This window comes from Pectinophora gossypiella, chromosome 13 (assembly GCF_024362695.1).
Source record: "Pectinophora gossypiella chromosome 13, ilPecGoss1.1, whole genome shotgun sequence".
In the NCBI taxonomy this organism is placed as follows: Eukaryota; Metazoa; Arthropoda; class Insecta; order Lepidoptera; family Gelechiidae; genus Pectinophora; species Pectinophora gossypiella.
Window position 1 is genome coordinate 11,218,065 of NC_065416.1, and position 25,895 is coordinate 11,243,959.

Here is a 25,895-nt window from a genome sequence, read left to right on the forward strand (position 1 = left end):
TTTGGTCGATCCAATATTCCATATAACAGAATATAGCAGATCTACTCAGCGTGCTTCTTTATAGATAGTTCAATATTTTAAAAAAGCCAACCACACTTTAATAAATTATTCATTATCATAAACGAAATACGAAACGTAACTAAGTAGCTGAGCTAAAATGAAGTATATTATATTACTATAGCAGCAGAGCTGTCGGGAGTTTCTTCCTTCTTCGATTTTCAATAGGATCATAGTAGGTAAGTAACTAAGTTCTAATTTAACGTTGAAGCATTAAATCTGAATTGGAGTCGTTACTCTGAGAATGCTAAACTTTACACTATAGATCTTAAGACATATCTAGCGAAACATTTAATGTACCAAGTTGCAGATGTTCGCGGTGGAATCTTGAAACTTGAAATTTCAGTAGGGACTGAACGGTACACGATCTCTATACGCAATAGATATACATAGCTTCGATTAAACGCAGCGTATGCAGTAAGTACAGATAAACACAGCTTTTATTGGTCGAAGCCCGCGATATCTAGTATACGTTTCAATTTATCATTAGCGATTATTATTTTAGGTCTTTCGGGTATGAAAAGTAGGAATGAGGCCACAGCAACAAAATTATATTGTCAAAATGCAATATTGCTTTCTTATATGCTTAGGATGAATTGCTTCGATGTGGCCATTTTAACCTCCCTGTTCATTTTTTTTTAGACGTTATGATAATGCAATAACAAAACTCATTAGGCTGTATGGCTCTTCTTGACTTATCTGTATTATCGAAATACAAAAAAAAAGTAACTACGCTGCTGACAACTGACAAAATGAAATTATTGACGAAATTCGTCACGATATGTGAACAAAAATTAAGAAAATACACCGACGACGCGTCCCCTAAATTATTCTAATGTCGCAACAATGAAATTGCCGCCATGTTACTAGGGGACAGCCTATATTGGGGGGAATCTTCTCTCTTCCAATAATTGTAATACTAAATTAAAAGTATCTTAATAATTACCTGGTTAGTTCCTCAATTTTCTACTTTCGCTTTGTATTTTTATCATCATAAGAACTAGGAACCTCTTGTGTCATTCTGCTCGATTCAGACTATGGGTGCAAATCCCACTGTTTGCAAGACATAATTTAACAACGCGGCATAGTTTTAAATAACCAAAGCTTATTCTCATACACATACATAAAACATAAACAGCCTATATACGTCTCATACACAGTTGATTGTTTTCTTTTTTACCTTGTCTTGATCACCCTCAGTTTTCTCAAACCAGACTGCCTCCAAAATTGTGGGATGATATTACTTGTTTTTGGGTCATAGGTACTTAGGTACGATGAAGTGAGTGATTAAGAATTGAAGGACATACATAGCATCACGCTTATTTCCCGTAGAGGTAGGTAAAGACCACTCTCCTGACACATCACTTATTTTACTCTCACCAAAGTTTCCACGCTCGCCGGTTTAGAGTACTCTTGACCTGGCCTTTCTTTTCAAAATCCTGGATTTGATCCTGAATTTGAAAGAGACCTGATATTACTATGTTCGTTCCAGGTTCAGCTTGCATTTCTACGTATACATGAAATGAAAGCTCTATAGTCACAATGTGTTGTATATTCACTTGTTGTGGATGGATCATCGACTTGGTTCAAAGGTCCGTTACATTTTCGTTTCATATTTCAATTTATTCGGATTTTACTTTAGTAACTTTATAAAGGCCTGCAAGATAGTGATACGAGTGACATTCTATAATAGTTCCATAAATGGGTGTACCTAAATAAGGGAGGTTTTACGCCACCCTATGGGATTTCGCCTAGAAGTGAAAAGCAACCAAATGTATATGGAGCGGTCCTGGGGATTGAAGCTGCCGCGTCTGTATATTTGATAGAAAAACCCTCAAGAATTTCATCCTTGGTTATCTTCCCAAATATCCCACGCAAATTGGCAAAACTTTTCAGCTCGATAGCTGATCTTTCGACACACAGTCAGCCTGATGATGGGGTGCTAGCCAATGCCAGCAGTAATATTTATACTGTTTAATGGCGCTTTGATGGAGCAATCGTCGCGGTAGCCGTTGGTCCTGGTTATTACTTACTGATAATATAAGTGCGTAGACGTTACATGAGTCATGTCAGGGGCCTATGGCGCCATATAATAATCCAGCTCGGTAATCCCCTCACAACCCACACGACAGAAGAAAAAGAGTCGTCGCGGTAACAACTCTTCGCTCGCTCATTACATTGACCTGGAAATATACTTGTGAAGCATGGTATACTTGTGTTATCAGGTTCTGGACGTTCACAATGTCATGCTGCATCAGTTCGGCGGTGTGCTGCGCGCTTATCACCGCGTCCATGTCGGGTGTCGCACTCGGATACAACTACTCGCTTGCTGAGTATATTGAGTTGAAGGGTACGTATATCCAGTAATGCTTAACCAACTTGTTTCACATCCTTTAGGCAAGTAATTTTCTAAAACGAATTTTGAACTCTTCAAAATGTTCCGTGATTTAATTTAGGAATTCATTAGTAGATAAATGTTTAAGTATTCTCCATGTATACTCATTTCTATTCATCATCATCTCCCTAGCATTATCCCGTTTTCTTTTTTCAGAGGGTCCGCTTACGTATACTCATTTCTATTGATGAGTATAAATGTTAGGTTAGTTAAGGAATGCCTGTAGGCTGTCACGCAAAGGAGAATTTGTTATGTCTTCTGACAACTACACAAATAGAGCTCAAGTACAACTATTCAATAGAACGCCCAATGCACAATCATCTGATGATAATCGCATTTTTCGTTTTCCAGAGACAAACGTGTCCGTGTACTTGAAGCGTGGTGTGTTCGACGACGAGGTGGCAGACGAGATGGACTGGCGGCGAAGTGGTGGCGGACCGCCGGTGAAGAAGCCAGGTACCAAAATAGCATACCTAACTTTCTTCCTGCAGGAAGAAATAGAGAAAAAACAGTGTGGCAATGATACTTTCTGCTACTCAGTATATAAGTTACTTCTACCTTCATTTGAATCTTATCCATATGGATAAGCCCATATAAAATCAAATCAAAAATCATTTATTTCAAACATGATGGTCCACATTACATTACTTAATTAAAAAATAAACACACACACTTAAAAAATAAAATTAAATTAAAATCAATATTAAAACCAAAATTAAAATACAATAAAATTAAAATTACATAATTTACTAATTCAATTTTGAAAAATAATTATATTTACAAATTAATAAAAATAAAATTGTAAGATTACTAGTAGTTTTTGTTTGTCAGTAAATGCATCATACAACAATGGCGCATGTACTGACAGTCAAACCTACTCGCAAACACGCTCTGGACGCTGCTGGGGCTGGCCCGCACACTGCGCACCAGTGATGTGCTGCGTTTCCGCATGATGGATGGATGGGTTCCCATATGGGTAGCAACGATTGATTTCGATTGGAAATGTATTTTCCTATTTGCATGCAGCACAGAACATTAAATACGCGGCCTATTATTCGTATTCATCGTCGTAGTTATCGTTAAGGATTTCCGGGGTCCCCGACTTTTTCGCAATCCTGCGATCACGGGCGGCTTCGTTTTGGGAGAGACTCCGCGCTAGTGACAATGCAATTTTGCAAAACATCATCGATGACATTGACAATGGTTTTTTCCATCACTGGGCTGCCTTGCACCGCGCTGAGAACGGTAAACTTATATAAGTGTGGGATATTTTAGTGTGTTGTGTTGTATACAATTTTACTAAGTATTTTATTTTTACATTTTTTATGTTTACCTTTTACACATTTATATACATTTTTTTTTATTTTAGTCTTAGTTTAGTTTTTATCTGTATGGGTACCTGTGACTTGAAATAAATATATTATTATTATTATTATTATATTATTATTATTCCCGTGCTTTCTTTTCCCTGGCATATTATCATGGCTAACATCACGCACCTGTAAATGCCTATAGGTACCTGTCTTTTGTTTTTGGTTTGCTGTCCTTATTGGTGTATTGCAGATTATAAATTGGCCACAACACCGTATTACTCAACAAAGCTTCCTTCTAGCCAATATCATCTACTGCTGAGAAAAGCCTCGCTTTAAGTGTTCATCTACGCGATAGGCAAGTTCTATACGCCTATAGATTCTATATAGATTAATATGCCGTCTCTTGGGGTATATATCGTTTTCGATAAAGATCAAGTAGATATGTAATTAGGTGTACCCTGCAGTAGCTTAAACATTCGATGATGGAAGTACTTTTAGATGATTAGTATCACGCGATGTTACAGGTCCAACTATGCCAGCCCAGGAATATGCACCAGAACCAGAGCGAAGGAGGAATGGACCATTTGAAACGCGTTCCACTGAACCAGTGCCGACACAGTCCATATTTGAATCGGATGACCACCATAAATTCGAGGGATCCCTCTTCAAGCTCACTGGAAAACCTGTTGGGATGCCTAGCTTGATTTTACCTTCTATGACTAGAGGTCCTGGTGCCGCATGGCAGACCGTAAGTTAATCTTCAAATAATTATTTTCTTTTTTAACAAACATTTTTTTAACGTTTTGGGCATCAACTGTAGACAACTAGACATTCTAATTCTGTATAAATGTCTGAAATGTTGTTGTTTTCGCTCGCCCTCTATTATATGGGACTTAAACATGGCTGGCGTGGTGTGGAAGTATTATAATAATTATTACTATACACCTCTGCCTACCCCTTATGTTATTATTGTATTTGTTGCCACGAGACATCAAATACAATAGTTAAAATAAACATAGCGACATGCTTGTGTTAGGGTTCGTAATGTTTATTTATTATTATTAGATTAACTTAATAACAGGCAGAATAAAGTCGTGAATCTGTGTCACGACTTTATTATTTTTAATTTGGAACTGGCATATTATTTCTTTTGTTTTTATTTTTGATTTCTTCTTTTTCGAACGGGAACGTTTTCCCGCCTTTTAAAAAGGCGGTCGCGGGAATTTTGTTCGGTTGGCTAATAACCTGCTATGGAGAGTTGGAGAGTTAAACATTGTTTATAAAAATATAACATTATTCAATAGAATTGCTGAATTGTTTGATTACGACGAGCACCTCTCCACCTAAGAGCAGTAGTATTATCACACTTGTATCCCCTAAGGAGCCCTGCCCACTACTATCTATATAAAGTCTGAAATATTTTCTTTTTCAGGGTGTACCTCCGTCCTACCCCATCCTTCCTTATCCAAAGCAAGAATCCTGGAATCAGCAACTTCAGTTACAGCAAGAGTCTCATCAAGCAAATGACGTAGACGATCTAATTAACAGAAGGAAGATGGATTTTACAGTACGAGCTTCTACTTCTACTGAACAGGTTAACATTTTTCTATATTTCTATAAAAATAGCAGGCACAGATGCCAAAAATTTACTATAGCAACATATCAGACATCAACGTCGAAATTGTACCTATTTTCTATGCATTTATATAACTAGTTGTATTATGCGTCTTTTTCATACAAAACGGACCTTAGTAACTTTACAAAAGGGCTTCGACCAATAAACGTAGCGACTGCTTTCTACGTAGACAGACGTCGAACTGCTATTGGTCGAAGCCCTCAAAATAATTCGCGCCTCTCGCGATGCGGTTGCTATGTCGCGAGGGCTATGTAGCACGTTCGAATTTAAGAGCTCCATGTGTAAATTGTGTAACACAATGCATCTGCTTATCTGTTATTTAGACGACACTAGAGATTGAAAGGGACCCGCTGGAACAGATGAGAATCATTCAACAACTCATAAATCAAAAAAAAAATGCTGCCAAGAAACTGACTACGCCGCATACAAATTTGGTCACGGTAAACTATTGTTTCTTTTACAATAAAATCTAGAGTGAATAGGTATTTCCTAGGTGAATGTATCCCACCTTATCATAGTCACTTACCATCAGGTATGTATAGAAACTATCATATTTTCGTAAATCCACACTAATATTACTATGTAAATGCAAAAGCAATTCTAACTGTCTATATATGTTCTATCTGACTGTCTTTTCAAACTGAAACGACTGAACTGATTTTGATTAAATTTGGTATGGGGTTAGTTTGAGGCCTAATAAGGAATATAAGATAGTTTTTATATCGGAAATCGTCCCCTAAGGGGATGATAAGGGTGTATGGAAAAAAACGCGTTAAGCCCTTCCGGTCCAGCGCTAACCTCATCCACAACTTTCACGCCGTTCCATTGAAGTCATCAGACGACCACCGGGCCGCTAGTCTTCCAACTGACGGCAATCTTTCTTCTGAATTATACAGGATGTTTAGTGACAACGAAAACTTTGAGGGTTGATTCAGACCATGATTTTCAGTTGATATTAAGTGGAATTTTCCGTCGCAAAACTATGGAAATGTAAATACTTAATTCAAAAAAAAATCATAGATTTTCCGACAGGAAATTCCTCTTGATATCAACTCAGAATCATGGTCTAAATCATCCCCCTTAGTATCCGTTACGATGTCACTAACACCCTGTATAATAATAATATTTTTTACATAAGGTGTTGAATTGTTAATTTTACATAATTATATGTATATTATTTTGTATAGAATTGTAATAAATAATTGTACTTACCAGTATAACAAATAGTAAATCATAAATATTAAAAAAGACATGTTACTTTTAGGTTCTTTTTTCTTGGAGGTATTCGCTAGTTTACTTTTTTTAACGTTTAGGTGACGTACTATCGGTATCCGAAGATTGCGCCATATGCAACATTTACACCACTTCCACCCAGTGAGGCTGATGACGTAATACTGAAGAAGATAGGACACCACCCGGACCCTAACTATGACCCTGCAAAATGGTATGGACATCTTTTTCCACCAATCATCGCCATCGTAAACTCGACTCGCGATGGTTACCACCACCACCACCTACGTACCACCTATTACGTTGGTCTAACAGAGAGCTCGGTGCGGTGTTGGTACTTAGCTCATCTTGCGACTGATGTACCTCTGACTACCCCAATTGGGATATAGTCATGATCTTATGTCTCTGTGAATTTGACAAAGAATTCAACACAAAAATACAAAAATATTTTTTTTACAAATTAGCGTCTATGTACAGTCATGCATGAGCAATATAATGTACCCACTTTAGGACTCTGTCGCACTAACATATTTGACATTTAGTGAGACTTACAGTTCAATTTGTCAAAAAAGTTAATGTGACATGGTACCAAAGTGTATACATATTAATGCTCGTGACCGTATACATCGATTTTTCGACGTGATAAACGTTTATCGTGACGGTAATTTTATCGATCATGACACGCATGTTAGGGAAAATGACAAACTTGTCGATTTCGATAAAACTTATCGACACTATCACGATAACTTTATCACACTCTGCAGAATAGAAGATCAGTATACCGTGACACAGTAGTATATGACTGTGTGTATAAAATTCGACAAATAAGAAAAAAAGAAGTTTTATTTATTTATTATTTAGTGCTTTGTATCTCTCTTTTAGTTGTTAAATTGTGTTTTATGTTCTCCTGTGTACAATAAATTACGTACATACACAAATAAACTCACGTCCGTTGTCCGTAAGTAATTGGGTAATTCCTGTCTATCTGAATAAGAAATGTAATCCATCATTTGTGTCCACTTTAGAGCCCTGACACACTGACATATTGTACATTTAGTGACACGCGCAGTTCAATTGGGTAGTTTCCTAGGTCAAAGATAAATTATGAAATTCTGATTACTAAATAAAGACAGATCTAAAAGTGACAAAAAACGATTTAATTTTTCCCGTTAAATTATTTATGAATTTTATTGAAAATTGAAATAATAAGCGCGTAATTTTGTCACGTTTTTCAATGACGTCACATGTCGCTTTTTCAAACAAATTCAATAGAAATTTCGTGTTTTGACGTTTATAAAAAAGTAACTGATTTGATTAGTTGGAAACTACCCTATTTGCCAAAAAAAGTTAATGTGACATGGTACCAAAGAGTCTAATAGGTACATTAGTGCTCGTGACCGTACGAGAGTAGTAGCCAAACCTAATTTCAAACTACTTTGGCGTTCGCCTAGGCCGCTCTAAACGCTTCACATAACTGTATAGTGCATTTGTGTAAAAATTTAATGTTTATACCTTCCTGCATCCATGTTTTTTATGGCTGATTCCTGGCAGTGGTTGTCTGGAAGAAATTGCTTCAGAGCAATAAGGCCGCCCAATTGTACTGTGCAATAAATATTTGAATATACTTGATTATTGGTCAGAGTTCATCTTATAGGGCCAGATTAATACTTATTGTATTATGGACAATAATACCTACTTACGTATTTTATTCAGTAAAAAAGTCTAAGTACTAAATATATGGGTACTTAATTCGTCTTGCGATGGATGTAACTCTGCGCCTCTGACCACCCTAATTCAGATATAGTCGTGAGCCTATGTTATGTTAACTTGATACATTAGTGAGTTTTTTGTTAGATCTTTCTGTTTTTTAATAAGTTAACTCATTATTCATTATACTCTTTTCCTACTTTAGGTATAACCCTCGACCAGCCACCCCGGTGATATCGCCTTTGCAAACCCTGCCATTGATAGAAACTCCCAGGCCCCGAGCCTCGATACCACCCGCCATGGCCCCAACACGAAAACTTGTTGACATTGTCCCAACTGTCCAGACAGAGAGCACTACAACCAAACTGCTAATGAACTTAAGGAAATCCTACGGTGATCAGACTGATCTTTCAGAGTAAGTACACGTAATTTTAGATCAGTTTATAAAGTAATAAGGTTTGGTTTGTTTCGTTAACCGGGTGAGGGCCTTCAGACCAGGTGGCCTTCAGCGCTCCCCATTTGTCCGGCCAAGTAGTTAATGCCATCTGCGGCAAATCTACAATAAGACGCGTAAAAAAAAGTTTTTTTCGTCACTTACGAACTATTACAGCATCATATTTGACGCTGATAAAATACTTATCTAGAAATAGAAGCCAATCTAAGGTGATCGAAAATCAATCTCATTTTTGTTTGCGACTTCTTTTCTAATTTTATTTATGAATTAATAAGAATTGACCGCTTTTATTGATGACGTCACAGGGCAGTAGTTCATGAGTATTTCCATACGAACTTCAAAGAGAAAATTTCATTTTGACGTTTCGTAAAAAGTATGTCATTTAAATAGGTTGTCAATTGAAGTAGCCTATGTGTTAACTAGGTAATAAATAGCCTCAAATATTTAGAAAATATTAAAGCCTTTAGTTTTCTTTGCATTTATCAAGAGTGCGCAGGAGATATATGTCAAAATAACGATTTAATATAACGATACAGATTTTTTAAATTATACGCTTAAGTTGATGTATGTATGTATTGAAAAAAGTTATACTCCTTAGATCTTACATAACTAATAAACTAATGACTCAATCTTGGGAAGCTTATCTTTAAATCGCATACAAATCTGCTTAAGTGATTTCTCTTCGGTTTACCCCAAACATACATAGGATACATTCCCTTTGTACTACATACATACATACATAAACTCACGCCTATTTCCCACCGGGGTAAGCAGAGACTATAGAATTCCATTTGCTTCGATCCTGACACACTTCTCTTGCTTCCTCCACATTCATCAATCGCTTCATACACGCACGCCGGTTCAGAGTAGATCGTATTGAACCTTTTCTAAGGACATCTCCAATTTGGTCATCGTAAGTCCTTCTCGGTCTTCCTCTGCCAGCCCTACCATCAACTTTCGCTTTATATACCGCTTTTGCAATTCTATTATCCTTCATCCGCTCTACGTGTCCAAACCAACCTAACATTTCCTTCTCAATCCTAGTCACTATATCGTCTTTTACACCACATCTCTAATCTAATCTCACTAATCACACTGTTTCTCACTCTATCACTCAACCCCTTTGTACTATGAATTGAAATACTCTATTTTAAAACTTAATTAACAAATTAATATACTTGTCACACAGCAACGATAAAGAAAATGATCTCCTTAACACCCTGAATGAACCAGAAGTCAAAGAATACGAAGATGACGACATAAAGGGACTTCCCGTTCGTAAGAGAAGGAGTATTCTTAACCCCAACAACGATGGAATAAACACTGATACTAAAAGTAATAGAAAAGACGATAATAATAATATCAATACAAATTTTAAAACTAAGAAGAATAATACTAGTGAAAACAATGACGAAACAGCCAGCTTGATAAAAAAAATTATAACTGTTATAAAAAGATTCAACGACTTTTTTGCTTTGAGTGAAATTCCTATAACAGAAGATTCAAAAGTTAGTAAAGTAGGAACAACGATATTAGCTACCAGTCCAATTCCTAGTATAGATACAGCGAGTCTCTCAAGTATTAGCACTTCAACTGACAAGTTAATTGTATTAATTAAATCCACAATCATATCGTGATATTTATTAAATGTTTTGTGTTCGTGAATTTATTGTGTAATTATGTTGTTTCGTGTTTGTAACTTCGTTATAAGTTGTCCCGTCTTTATTTTTTGTCTCGTCAAATATATTTTTATCAAAACCATTTTAGTTTTCTACTTTGATTGAAAGGCATAAACATTCTTTATTCCGAGATCTGTTAACCTTAACAAATATGAAGTGAAGAAGAGTTAGGAAAGATCTAGACGTCAATCATTTTAATATAAATGTTATACCCTATTCACAGTATACGCATGGCATACTATAAAGAAATAGACTCACAATCACTAAGTCTTTTTCTAAAAACGCGACCGAACTGTATACATTAAATTATGTAGGTACTATAGTACCTATTTAATGTAACTTAGAAGTTAGTACCCTCAAATTAAGATGTAATGTTTAAATAAAGAACAATATCCGTTGTACAGTGTCGTCATTACGCCCATTTCGACTAAATTCGATCTTGACACGCGATCGCTTAGTGACAAGATGCGCCGCGTTCCCTTTTTTACAGAGATTAGTAGTCTATTTTTTTTTATATACGATATCCATGCATGGCACGATATATTTGACAGTTTTCTTCTGCAGCAACTGGACCCTCGTTATGAACTACATTTTGGTCTGCTACATCATAAAGTCTAAGAAGGACACTCTTTAAATTTACTTATTTTTTTATTATTAATTCCTCCTGTAGGCTCTGCACGGCCACCGCGCCGAGCGCGGCGCGAATTATATCGAAGCCTTCGACCAATAGCCGTTTGACGTCCATCTACGTAGATAGCATTCGTATCGTTTATTAGTCGAAGCGCTTGATATAATTCGCGCCGCTCGCGGCGCGGTCATCATGTAGACCCGGCTGAGGTTGGTAATCCTCCTCACATAATCCACACGAAAGAAGAAGAATTGTTAATTCTTTATAAATTAACGCACTTTTCGATAACGTAACAAATGTGACTGAAATTACGGCTCTAAACACCACACGACCAGTATGTATGAGAAAAAAATATACACCTACGTATAATACGAACACTTTTGAAAGACCATTTCCCACACAAGAAATTGTCGTGGCTCTATTAACCTACGTTTCCCTTTTACTTAATTAATCCCGCATGGCAACCCAGCGTCTTAAGACGGCTGCAGTCTTATCTTAAGTTCCCAGGCTTGTGTTTGCCTCGTCACGTCTGAGGAATTGACTTGTTGATCCGTATAATGAACTTAATAGGTCTGTGTAGAGTTATACTGTCTTATCAAATTAAATATGTCTTTCAATTTGGTCTTAAGGTAAAGAATACATTTTAAGCAAATGTTCAGTCATTAGACCTCTAGATGCTAGTTTCCTTCATCTTTGGCTTAAGGTAATTAATTGCTTGAATCAAAAGAAGACGATGAAAAGAAGGCGATGTTATGACATCTGACATAAGCGCCTTATTTTTCTTCAAAAAAAAACCTCGATTTCATTCAATTAATTTAAAAAATGACACAAAATTTTCATCTGGATTAAAACTAGCGTGTCTACTGCAAGATTTTGTTAACAAAAATGCACTGGTCTCCACTTCTGTCCTCTTTAGATAATTATTTTTCATTCTTCTCTCAGAAATAACATTATGCATTGGCACTTATTAATACGTAGGTCTGGGTATAACGTAGAACCCTTGCCCAGGGTTACAGGTGAAGACCTCAACGGTGGCAGATGCGGAGATGGACGCCATCGGTACGGCAATGCAGATCGGAAGGGTTAGGTCACAGTGACTTTAACCTAGAACCTAAGTGAGGGCAGCAGTAACTGACGGTACTATTCAGAGGCGGAGGACAGGGAATCTTAATACGACTTTGAAATAGACTACTCTGGGCGCCATCCCACTCGCGTCAGACAGAGTACTGCGGGGCAGAAGACAAGAGGGAAAACACATTTTTTCCGTAAAAAGTAGCATGGAGAGAAATACTACACCGACAAGAGCGTGGCTCTTAAATTAGTGATAAGTACTTACGATTTTTATTTTTTAATTTCTATGCAATTAAGTTGAGGTATTCTGTTATTGACTTAGCGTATACCAAGTATTAATAAACACTGCTGATGTATATTATTAAGCTGTTGATTACCTGAAAACGAAAAAAAAATACCTCCTCCGAATATGCTTTTTTAAAAAAGCGCGTAAACGTCGACGTTTCAAATATACTAGGTTAGCTTAAGTTGGCTATTTCATGAAATACGACCATTTCATGGAATGGTTGAATAGATCATGAAATTACAAATCTAAGATCTGGCCACGACATATACAAGATATCCAATCTAAAAATATAAAGCTTACCGAAGCGCGTATCTAAGCGTGCTCCGCCTTAGGCTCGGAAACGCAAGTCAAGCGTTTCCCCAACTTATAGACGGAGAGTTCATCGAGTGAATAACTGGGGTGAAACCTGAGAAGATTACTAATCCGCGATGAGCAGCAAGGCGTAAAGTGGGGTAAGGCGCGCATAAGTGAGCAAAAATCGCCGCAGTGCAACCGCGCACGGGGTCAAAGCTAGGGGCAAGATGGCCTACTTTTTATTATACCTGGACAGAACAGTCTACCATATCAGGTGGTGGTTTGATTCCAGAAAGGTTAATGACCCGTGATCTGTGTCCTACCCGAACGACCTAATCAAAAAGTTGTACACACTCCTTTTGTATAGTGCCATGATTTGAGTCGCCAACACACCATCACTCTGTTCAGACAGACCGTCTAATATTGACAGACTGTCTTGCTCTGTATTCAGATGACGTATGCACCCGAGACAAGGATAGCAATATCAATACAGTACATCAGAACCAGAAAGCATTAACCATAAATAACATCAAATATTGCCAGTCAAGTTTTGTAAGGAAGTTCTGATATCAAATAAGTACCTTATTTGATTTTCCGTATTCCCAGCAATGGGACTTGTACAGTCGTTGTAACCGATGTTCATATTTTAAAATTCAAAACCCGTTGTTTAACTATTGTGCCTGCAAATCTGGGCTTTAGAATGATATACTTACTGTTTATGACAGTCGTGTAAATGTTGAAGACCTAAAAAAGGGCCTCGCAAATGGGTGTCTGTAAGCTTAAACGTCACCACACTCCAGTGGCTTGCTCGACTGAATTGCTGCTTGAAGTACCTACGTGTGCTCAACACGGCTTGAACCACAGATGATGTCAAATGAGGAATGAAATGTGCATATCAAGCGTGGTTGACCTCGGGGAAATACGACGGTTTCTAGTACGGTGATCTGTGTCACCGTGCCGAGAGTTATAAAATAAAATAAAGTTTATTTCGTTTACAATAACCTTAATTAACAATAATCAGGGTTGGAGCCTGCTAGTAAGTGCAAAAACACCTGTGACAACAGGATCCGCTCCTCCATAGCCATTCTTAATTATTTTTTATTCTGCGACTATACACTATCCGACTTATTACATTAATGAAGACTGAAGTTAATATATCAGGTTTAAGGTTTAAGGTGTATTCCGCACTACGAAAGAAGTCAAAAGATTTTTCCGTGTAAAATCTGCGACATTAGTGCCACGGCCTGGGTACTTCTTTCGTGGTACGGATAATAGTAATATTTTAAACCTGGGGATTTAAAAAGGCCACATCAAAGCAATTCATCTAAAAAAGCAATATTGCTATTTGTCATTTCTTGATATTGCGCGCTTACTTTTATATGCGCAATATTGCTTTTTAGTTGAATTTCTTCGATCCGTCTTCATTCATTTTTATTTTATTTATTTATATTGACCATAATTAGGCAACGTAGGTCGTGATAGTCACAAAAAAGAAACTTAGAAACTATGTTAGTGTAGTAATAATAAAAAATACATTGTTTAACCTAATAATCGGTTAGCACACTATGCCCACTGCTTTTTGTCCCCCTGGTATTATCTTTCGTCATTATTTTTATAACAAGGCGGTAATAATTCATTACTATAGGTACTATTAGCCATTTTAGGATATTAATACGCAGTGCGACCGCAAGTTGTCGGCAGTGCTTTGTGGTTTTGCCCACATTTTGATCATTATTTTGTAAGTCAAAGGATGCAAATAGGGGTTACCCTTCTCTTCACAGGCATGTTTTGAATGCCAGGAATTATTAACGTGAATTGCAAAGCTGTTATTAAGGTGCTGCCATATTGCAGTTATAATGTTTTTAAAAAAGTGATGTAAAAATAGTAATAGAATTAATAAATAACCCGGGCGAATCAAATAGGTATTTCATTGGTCACATAAACTCTTTATTTTTCACTTTCCTTCCACCAACTGTAATTGGAATACCATTGTATTTAAGTCTATAAATGATGTAATACAAACTGGATTTAAAAAAAGAAAAGAAAGGAAAACATGAAACAGTAGGACTAGGGCCCTGTGCTGGGAGGTTTTCTGGCCACGTCTTTCCCTCAGCGTTACAGATTCCGATGTGGTAGTAGTATAACAGCTAGTTACATAATATGTAATTAAATTTTTTGACGTTCAAAAAGCGCTAACTTTGTACTTAAGCCAATTTTGAAAAATAAATATTTTTGTTTTTTTTTTTTGGTATGCAACCCGTTAGACGTGTGCAGTAAACTTAATTTTGTCGGGTTATTGACATATACAACAAGGGCCTCCGCGGACTGGAGTGCTCTTTGGGTTATTGACCAATGTACATTTTTAGAAATTTCGACCTAAAATTGACGTGTGTTCCATAAATTTACTCGTCTCATTCCTTTTCGGCGGAGAAGAAAATGACAGGTATAACTTAAAATTAGATGGTGTCTGTAGGATTTAGCGCCATTATGTTACAAAATGTTAAAAGATTGTTCAATAATAATTATGTAAACTAAACTTTGCTTAGGATTTACTTAGTATCTCCGTTCACTTAGATGGCGGTTTTGTCTATCTAAAGGAAAACTCTTGGTGCAAACTTTAGATGAAAGCCGAATAAATTAATTGCAAATTCCAGCTCACGCCAGTTACTTCGTTGAACAAATTTAAGTAATCTCGTATGTGGTCAACCATTGAGTGATTTCTCTTGACTTCCTCTGTGCCCTGAAAGGCATGTGAAGCCTTTAAATGCTCTGAGTAAGGCCTCTGTTAAATTTAAAGCTAAATCGGAAGTTTCTTAATTGCTCTTCTACTCTATTTCAGTCTATAAGATCTCAACAAAACCATAAATGTGAAATGAGAGCCAAGTTCAATATAATAAATACCTAAGCCTTGGTTGTTGACTTGCCTGCTCGATCGAATCAGAAATGAGGAGATCCGCAGGAGAACTAAAGTCACCGACATAACTCGGAGAATTGCAAAGCTGAAGTGGCTGTGGGCAGGACACATAGCGAGGAGAACCGATGGCCGCTGGGGCGGAAGGGTTCTGGAGTGGCGACCACGTGTCGGACGACGCTCAGTGGGTAAGCCCGCTACAAGGGGGACCGACGATCTGGTGAAGGTCGCCGGAAGCCGCTAGATACGGGCAGCGCAGGACCGATCGTCGTGGAGATCCTTGGGGGAGGCCTATGCCCAGCAGTGGGCGTCGTACGGCTGATGATGATGATGATGATGGTTGTTGACTTCAACGACAAAAGAAGTGAGATCTGAATGGGTGCCAAGTTCAATGGTCAGTCCTGAAATTTATTTATAACAACATCAAAAATAGTAATTTCTTATAAGTTCAGAAAATAATATTGTAGCCTAAGGTTCGACTTGGCTAGTTTTCGTACATGCAGGGGGTCGAAAGTGGCTCCAAATGGTTCGTGTAACACAGGGTGCTGCTCGCCAGTTCTGTTACTTGAACTTGGCTTGACACGCGCGTGTCTAGATCTCACTACCGGGAAAAGGACTCACCTTATTCCTATAATTTGTTGCGGTCTTATACGTACCATCCAGGAAAATGCCATTTCTGGGAAAGTTCGTGATCGAATGTCCTTTTAATATCCAAACTTCATGTTTAACAATTGTGTCTGGAAATCTCGGTTGCAAGAGCTTAATTTGTTCTGCTTTAATTCTGCTTTGGGATAAGCAGAGGCTATGGAATTCCATTTGCTTCGATCCTGACACACTTCTCTTGCTTCCTCCCCTTAATCAACCGGAGAGGGCATGGAGCATACTACACCACGCTACTCCACTGCGGGTTGGTGGAGGTATTTTACGGCTAGTAGCCGGGACCAACGGCTTAACGTGCCCTCCGAAGCACGGAATCATCTTACTTTTTCGGACAATTAAGTGACACAAGCCTGCAATGTCCTTACCAAACAAAGACATTCTCACAAGGTGATTTCGACAATGTCCCCATCGGGAATTGAACCCGGACCTCCAGATCGTGAGCCCAACGAACCACTAGACCACAGACGCTGTCGGTCGTTATAATACAATTAATTCTATTTCAAATGTGATTTTAATTGTATTTGTCGTACAACCAAGTTTAAGCACAAACACATGTATTTTTAAAATTAATATAGACAAATGTGTACATATGAGTAACTAGAAGAAGTAGCTAACTTTAAGTAGCCAGTTGTACCATATACCCACTTGTACTCAGAATTTCAGTACATTTGCTTTGTCAGAGATGTGTTAACTCAACTGAGTTCTGCCGCAAACAGTTTACAACGGAGTTTAACACAATACCTACTCAAAACTTAGTTTCAAGTTTCCTTTGTTCAGATAAGTTATAAGTGTATACTAAAGTTGGAAATATTTATTTACAATTTAGTAAGTATTTTTACTTTTAAGTCAGTTTCGTTGCCAATGTCAACAAAAACTGATAATTATTTTATTTAAGTATCTTATTATTGTTGAATAAGTTTCCTTCCAAGATAAAATAAGAACGTAACTGTATACTTAAACCTGATTATTCTAGAATTGTCTGTAGTTTAAAGTGCCTATGCATAATACTTACTATTTTATACTTGAAAAAAATAATTAAAAATAAAAATGCCTGATTAATCTGAAAAGAAGAATGAGAATCCTGGGATGGGTGGCGGTTCTGACTACCCCAATTGGGAATGGAGTCGTGAGCTTATGTGTATGTAAGTAGGTCGCGCCCAACTGGGCACCCTCAGGCCTGTTGTCTTAAACGTTGTACCGGGTGAGAGCCTTCAGCGCTCCTCATTTATCCGGCCAAGTAGTTAATGCCATCTGCGGCAAATCTACAATAAGTTACGTAAAAAAAATGTATGTAGGTCCCCAGTAAATACATATTTCATTTTATTCTATTGTACATCGAATGCCGTTGGGAAATCCGCTACAATTTACCGCTACAATCGAAATTTAGATTCAAGATCAATTCTATTTTTGAATACATTCGTTTACAACAAAAGTCACTTATAATATAGATAGATAGATAGATAAAATGCTTTATTGAGCATAATTGACACAAGATAAAAAGATAAGGACAAATACAGAAAGGCACAACAGGCGGCCTTATTGCTCACGCGGCAATTTCTTCCAGGCAATCATATGAAATATGTAAAGCAATAATTTACAAAAAGGATTTGTTCACGCAAATCATTGCCTTATCGCGTTTGGGTTTCTACCAGTCGTAGTCGCTTTGTTTACATTAATTAAAACGTTTTTAATATATTTGTTAGAGTTTTTAATTTTTATTTCATTTTTTGAGTTCATTTGAAACTTGCGAAAGTGCCTAATTAATAAAACTATTTGGTCTCGTTTCGAAATATACTTTTTCTCTTATAATTATAAAGAAATTAGCTAAGATTAATTATCTTCTAAAACTACAAAGTATCAAAATTTTCCATATTATTCTTCATCCTAAGGCTAAACTCCCTTCGTATAATATTTAATATATGCCAAAGAACATGGGGCCCAATTCGCGAGTTTTAATTAAAACTTAGGAATTAATTAAAGTGAATCTCAAAGAAAGGAACCATCTTTGTGGCTTGGCTTGATCCTGCTTCTTAATTAGGCTTAGGTATATAAGCTCTGGGTACTCTTAATGTAGGACTTTTGCATTGCATTTTTAGGCTATGACATTTGCTGAGCTGAGCTCGGTAAAGCATGGGCATTCCGTTCATCTTGCGATGGATGTAACTCTGGAATATAGTCGTGAGCTTAATTTTGCCGCAGTTCGCATTAACTACTTGGCCGGACAAATGGGGTGCGCTGAAGGCTCTCACCCGGTACATCGTTTAAGACAACAGGCTTGAGGGTGCCCAGAGGAAAAATATTTTAAAGAAATAATCCGACGCTAGTGGGTCGATAGCGATACGCGCTGATTGAGGGAAGTCGTCGACCACGCTGGCGGGGTCGGTATCGGGGTCCTGAAGTGTTTGGTGTCGCGAGCTGATTGGCTGCCTCTATGGCTAAGAGCTTAATTTATGTTTTGTTATTAAGTACTCGTGATTTAATTATTTCTGATAAATGTAGATTTATGTTTTGCTGAATAAATATTTTTTATTCATCTTCTATTTCCTACACCGAATGACAATAATGTTTATGTGAATAAATATGTCTCATCACCGACTTGTTTGAATTTTGTGGTAGTTTTAAGATATTGAGTTACTGCATCAAGATTCCATGTTTCCAACGTGTCATAATCAATTACTTGTTACTATAGAATTTGCACAAACATGTTATACAGGGTGTTAGTGAAATCGTAACGAATACTGAGGGGGATGGTTCAGAGTTAATATCAAGTGGATATTTCCGTCGCAAAATTCATGTTTTTTTTTATATTTTCAATTCTATACTTTTGCGATGGGAAATTTCACTTGATATTAGCTCAGAATAATGAGCAAAATCATCCCCCTCAGTATTCGTTACGATGTCACTTACCCCACGTACGAGTGCGTACAGGTAGCCATACAAGCAGGTGTGAATGTTAGTGACACCGTAATGAATACTGAGAGGGATGATTCAGACCATGATTCTGAGTTGATATCAAGTGGAATTTCCTGTCAGAAAATTCATGAAAGTTTTGGTGGTTTTTAAATTATTTTTAGTTCTAGGTATACTTTTGCGACGGAAAATTCTACTTGATGTCAACTCAGAATCATGGTCTGTATTATTGTCTTCTCTCTCTTATGTTATTTCATTGCCTGTGTGAAATGTGTATATTCCTGCAAAGGCAACAATTTGGGAGACGTAATTTGCAACTATAACTGCAACTATTATTTATAACTGTACCTAATCTTTATTTATCTTTAAAAAAAATATCTTTATCTTCCTTTGCTCTACACTCCTTCTGGTTTCTATACGACAAAAGGATCATAATAATTGTGATCAACACAAATAAATTAAACTAATCACCGTGTATTTAAATTGTACGATTCAGGTCACAACTTATTTATACGCACAACCCTGTTCATTTTAGTACAATGATGAATGTGAGTAACATCGGCAACAGAATTCAGATTATGATAAATTAAGTTTGAAGGTTTTGTAGTAGCAGAATATAATGGATTGTCGTTCACGAAATTAAGGACAAAATTAGTAAACAACAGTCACAATGGCAAATTTTTGATCTTGGTGTTCTTTTATTAAGCTTATTTAAGAATTTTAATAAAGAAAAATGAATATAATAACGATCTAATAATAACAATACTAGCTTATTATAAATATAATATCTCCTCCAGCGCGCCACTCTGAGGCAGAGCGCCCAAAACGCTGGCAACATTTCCCCTCTGAACTGCCAGGCCTATTCTCTGCGCAAAATAGCTGCCAGCTCTCGGATCGCCAGTTGCCTCAATGAAACGCGCCGAAATGTCACTCAAAAACAATTTCGCCTCAGGGCCCCATGGGCCCATCGTCTCCACTGCGAATGGCAAAAAGATATACGACCCACTTAAAAAAACCATGCCATGTTCCATGTTCTTTTTTGTGTATTGATTTCCGTGTGGTTTCTGTCCTGTGTTGAATGTAATGTACTTACCTGTATGTCTGTCTCTGTGGTGTCCGGGAGTAATAAATGTGTCTTTCTTTCTTTCAAATTATGAAATCATTGAATTTTCCATTTTTTTAATAATTTTGGTCATTATACTACCTATTGTAGAAGTCGACTAAAAGATATCACGAGTAGCATGGTGGAGTGTTCGCTATAGCAATTTTGTATTCTATTCTCTACAACAAAAAACTATTCTCTTACCAATGAGGGACTTTCCTTCCAGGCTACGTTCACCAGAAACGTGATAATTACCTATTTTATTATTACTCGGCTACGTAATTATTAATAGTAGAGTAATGGTAGAAGAATACTATGGGTCTCGTGAGGAGGCTCGGTGTCGCTCAGCGGGCAATGAAGAGAGCTATGCTCGGTATTTCCCTGCTCGATCGAATCAAAAATGAGGAGATCCGCAGGAGAACTAAAGTCACCGACATAGTTCGGAGAATTGCAAAGCTGAAGTGGCAGTGGGCAGGACACATAGCGAGGAGAACCGATGGCCGATGGGGCGGAAAGGTTCTGGAGTGGCGACCACGTGTCGGACGACGCTCAGTGGGTAGGCCCGCTACAAGGTGGACCGACGATCTGGTGAAGGTCGCGGGAAGCCGCTGGATGCGGGCAGCGCAGGACCGATCGTCGTGGAGATCCTTGGGGGAGGCCTATGCCCAGCAGTGGGCGTCATACGGCTGATGATGATGAATGGTAGAAGCATATATCTTCTATATAAATAAAAATGAATTGCTGTTCGTTAGTCTCGCTAAAACTCGAGAATCAAATCAAATCAAATATACTTTATTGCACAGAACTAAAATCACGAGAACGAACGAACGGAACGGAGAACGGCTGAACGGATCTACCTTATCTTGGTATTGAAATGTTTGTGGAGGTCTAGGGAAGGTTTAAAAGGCGAAAATTATAGACACTTCCCTGATTAAAAAAAAGTATTGAAAAGGCTCTAAAATACATATGGTGATACGACGTTCACCGGGTCATCTAGTTAGAAATATTTGTTGCTTGATATTCGGATCACATTATGTATAGAATTATGTTGCTTATCTTTATTTTGTTCAGAATAATAATGGGTGGAGGATGTAATTGTGCCTGGATGATATGAAAAGGGTTACCATTTATACCCAAAAATAAATATCAAAGATGCATACTTAATGTCTGTTATCCATGAGATTGGAAGGTTAAACGAGAGAAAAACTGTACAGCGCCATCTATATTGTTTTTAAGAAACGTACCCTGGAAGGTCAGTAACCAAAATATGTAACTAATTGTGAAACCCTGAGTTTAAAATCGATGTCCAAGTAATAATAACCGATTTTAATTGTTTGTTTCGTTACTATATAGGTTATGTCATCATCATCATCAGCCCATTAACGTCCCCACTGCTGGGGCACGGGCATGGATGGATAGGGAGATCGGGCCTTAAACCATCACGCGGGCCCAGTGCGGATTGATGGTTATTAACGACTGCTAATGCAGCCGGGACCAACGGCTTATCGTGCCTTCCGAAGCACGGAGGAGCTCGAGATGAAAACTTTTTTTTTGTGGTCACCCATCCTATGACCGGCCTTTGCGAAAGTTGCTTAACTTCAACAATCGCAGACCAAGCGCGTTAACCGCTGCGCCACCGAGCTCCTCATGTCATAACCAACCCCTTCTTCCACGTGGTCAAACTGGGTAGTCAAACTAATTTGTCAACAGGATAATTTCTTCCGATGGTCAAACTTTTCGGATAATGGAATCTTTTATAGTAAAGTTGTCATCTGCAATTAAGTACAGTGATGATTAAATAAATTGATTGAACCAACAAGCCCGGAAAACCGCTTAGCTGATACAGTTTATTATCGCATGCAAAATAAGCTTCTTACGTAAACTATATTATGAATTTAGGACTCATTATTCTCATGAAGAGGTAAGTACTTCAGACATAAAGTTATACCTACAATGTTCTACAATATTTGAAAATGTAACTTAGTAACCAAAATATGTAACAGATGTCGCTATTAACCAACGTCAATAAAAAGGAATTACCAATATGGAGTGAACGACGAAATACTTTTATTTTCCGCTACCGTTTATTATACACAATAAACCTATTCAACCCAAAATATACCCATATCTCATATCTATTGCTTCATGAGTTCTTCACAGTTTAAGCTCGCCCCCAATTACATGGGACTTAAACAGGGTTAGGAGACAACTGGCCGTAAGAAATTCTGTACCGTGGGCCAGTTGTCCACTCATGTTTGTAGAGGGTGAACTGGGTCGAGTACCATGAACCAATCCAAAGGTCATTGGCCCTTTCAAAACTGCTAGGGTCGTCCTAGTCGTCCTAGTAATCAATGAACTAGTTTTTAACAAATTAGTTTTAGGTAGTATTTTGGCGAGGAATGTGTGTGTATGTTACGGCTAATACCCGAAGTGCGGCTACACCTAGTTATAGCCGGTTATAACTAGGTGTAGACACTTACTCTTTGTTAAACACAGTACGAGCCGATGGTTTTCGGGTAAAACTAGCCTTCATCATGCCGGCTACAACTAGGTCCAGCCATTCCCTGTTGGATAAAACTGGGTCTATCCGATATCATTCCGGCTAGAACGGCTATACTGTACGTACAACCATGCCTACACCTTTGGGGATACAGACGTGATGTTACAAATACTTCACATCCGGTGGTAAGCGAGCGTGGAAAAAATAAACCTAGAACAATGTTTCTCCAGCCTGAAATCTGAAACTCTTGTTCGAAACCCTTTGCGGAGCACGTAAGTTGACAATGGTCGTGATTGATCACATTATTTATATTTTATTCCCAAAAGTTAGGAGCTGATTTATCCTCATCAACGTCATGTTCTTAATGATATAGGATCATTTATAGCCGTGGTACAATACTTACATTTTGGTACGTTATTTTCTGAGCCCGTAAAACATGGTATAAATTTCTATATACTTAATCACATATCTACCTTTTGCATGTTTGTTTCATTTGGTATTTCAGTGTCATGTATGTAGGGAGCGCTGGTAATTATAATAAAACCCCACACAAATAATTGAATGAACTGTATTACTTAGGATAAGTATTATATTAAATTACAAGATCCAAACATTGACACGCGTTGGTTTGCTCGCGCTAGAGATGTGACTGACCATAAATGGTAGACTATTAGGCATGTCCTATACAATGTATTCCTTTTGTGAAATAAAGAATTGTGCATTGTATTATATTGTTACTAGCTGGTATCGCCTCATTTCAGGACAAAGGCGTTTCCTTCATCTGTTCACCCTTCACAGTCGTCAACGAACTGCGACCAGAGGAGTTAAAAAAAGCAATTCGACATATGTTTGCATTGCGCACTTACTTTTAAACGCAAATGTCAAATTACAATATTGCTTTTTTAGAAGAATTGCTTCGATGTGACCTTTCAACCCCCCTGATATCTGTGAGGTAGGGTAGGCACTAGTCTCGAGATCGTCCCGTCATCTTTTTCGGAGTCTACCTCGTCTTCGATGTCCATTCTAAGATACCAACAGGAAAAGGAAAGCATTTTTTTATACATATATTTAGTTATTAAATAACAACTGACCTGTTTAGTGATGACGATAATGAAGAGTATATAGGCATTCAGCAGAAGTCCGATGGCAGATATCACAGTGATAGCAACGCTCAGCGCCAGCGCCACCGCGGCCTCCTCCCCCCGAGCATCTGTCCCGTTCATCTCCACGCCAGTCGCCTATTTCCGTCCCTCTCTAATCTGAGACTCCATGTTTTGAAGGTTCCTCGGCGCTGGTGACGTCATCTCACCGCTGACGCTGCATTCCATAGCATCTCGACAAATCTGTAATGAGAAATAAACATCTTTGAAACTGGTATACGAGCGAAAGTCAAAAAGGTTTTGTTAATACTTTGTAAAGTAAATGCACTTTGCATTTACCAAGTTTGTAATAAATACTTTCCGAACAAAGCCGGTTTTTAAGCGATATCCGTTGAATTCTTGTTTGAGGCCTAAAGGATACTTTAGGCTTTCTCCCAAAAAGGACACATTTTGAGAGATTTTTTTTTGACTTATTGTAGATTTGCGTCACATGGCATTAATTACTTGGCCGGAAGAGAAAAATTAAAGCAGTTGCACACTTGCCATGCAGACCACACAATAAAAAGTAAGTAAGTACTTAGTAATTTTTTGAACTACTGCCATCGTTGTTCAGTTCTCCAGACAACCAAACAGGTCAAGGAATCGACGAGTTTAGTTCCAAGACTGGACATTTGATAACGTCTATCGGGAATTGGGTAGCTTCCTGGAAATTCTGATTATTAAATAAAAACACATCTAGTAAAGGTGACAACATACGTTTTCTTTTTTCTATGTAACTTATTTATGAATTTTGATAAAGAAAAATTTAACAATAATTGCGACATTTTGTCACGTTTTTCTATGACGTCTCAGGTTGCGTTTTCATACAAATTCCATAAGAATTTCGTGTTTTGACGTTTAGAAAAAAGTAACTGATTTGACTAGTTGGAAAATACCCCATTATTCAACGAACCCTGGGTTTTGATACGTGATAGATCATCGAAGTATCGGTTTCGCTATGGATCAGCCGTAGCCATGATGCGCGTTACGATACTAAAGCGATGACATTCCGTCGTTCTACATATAAATCACTACGACACGCCACACGATACGTTATCTCTTTGAACACATGCCAATATGAAAAGCTACCTTTGCAAAGTAAGTACAATAATTTCTTATCCGTTCTTTATCTACAGAACAGAAATAGAACTTTATCATTCTCGAATCTTGACTGAAATTTTGCTGAGACGAGGTACTGTCCGGATATAAAATACGATGTCTGTCGGTGGGTGTACCTTCGATTTCCAATATTGCATGTAAACGGTGATATACACGCGACACGCTACAAATGCAATGTCATCGGCGAAGTTATTGCCTCGCAGCACGCTAGCCTCCATTTCAGTTTCAGTTCATACATTCATTAATAGAAGCTTACCTATGAATGAGTCAAATACAATGCCTAATTTGATTAGAGTAAACGATAAATTAGCATTTGCACACCTTAGTATAAGTTTACCTGTAAATGTCTTGTGAATATGTGAAACATAACATAAGCTCACTATTATATCCTGATGAAATAGTCAGAGGTACATCCATCGCAAGATGAACTAAGTATCCACGCCTCACCGAGCTTTCTGTGAGACCAACGTGATAGGTGGTGAGCCGTATCGCCGTCCATAATGGTCGAGCGTCGAGCCAACTATGTTAATGAAAACACAGTGAGGTGTTATATTGTTTTTATTATAATTGAAAGGATCAACAAACGTGTCTCTTTATTATTATCTGTCACAGATAATATGATATACAGGTGTTAGAGACATCGTAACAAATAATGAGGGGGTAATTCCGACCATGATTCTGAGTTGATATCAAGTGGATTATCGTCTCGGAAAATTCATGGAAAAATTTTGTGTTTTTTAAAATGTTCAGTTGCGATGAAAATTCGCAAGTTCAAGCGTTCAACCATGATTCTGAGTTGATATC

The 25,895-nt window shown here is 37.6% G+C and overlaps 1 protein-coding gene across 1 annotated transcript in view; it reads right to left on the bottom strand.

Moving 5' to 3' along the window:
- LOC126372013 (beta-3 adrenergic receptor-like) overlaps positions 1 to 25,309 on the bottom strand; it is a 52,198-nt gene extending 26,889 nt beyond the window's left edge. Inside the window, exons 1-2 of the mRNA XM_050017512.1 lie at positions 25,208 to 25,309; positions 23,925 to 24,071 (exon numbers count right to left, since the gene is read on the bottom strand). Coding sequence (XP_049873469.1) covers positions 23,925 to 24,071; positions 25,208 to 25,309 — 249 coding nt within the window. The remainder of the gene's footprint in view (positions 1 to 23,924; positions 24,072 to 25,207) is intronic.
- Between the last annotated feature and the right edge of the window lie 586 nt (positions 25,310 to 25,895).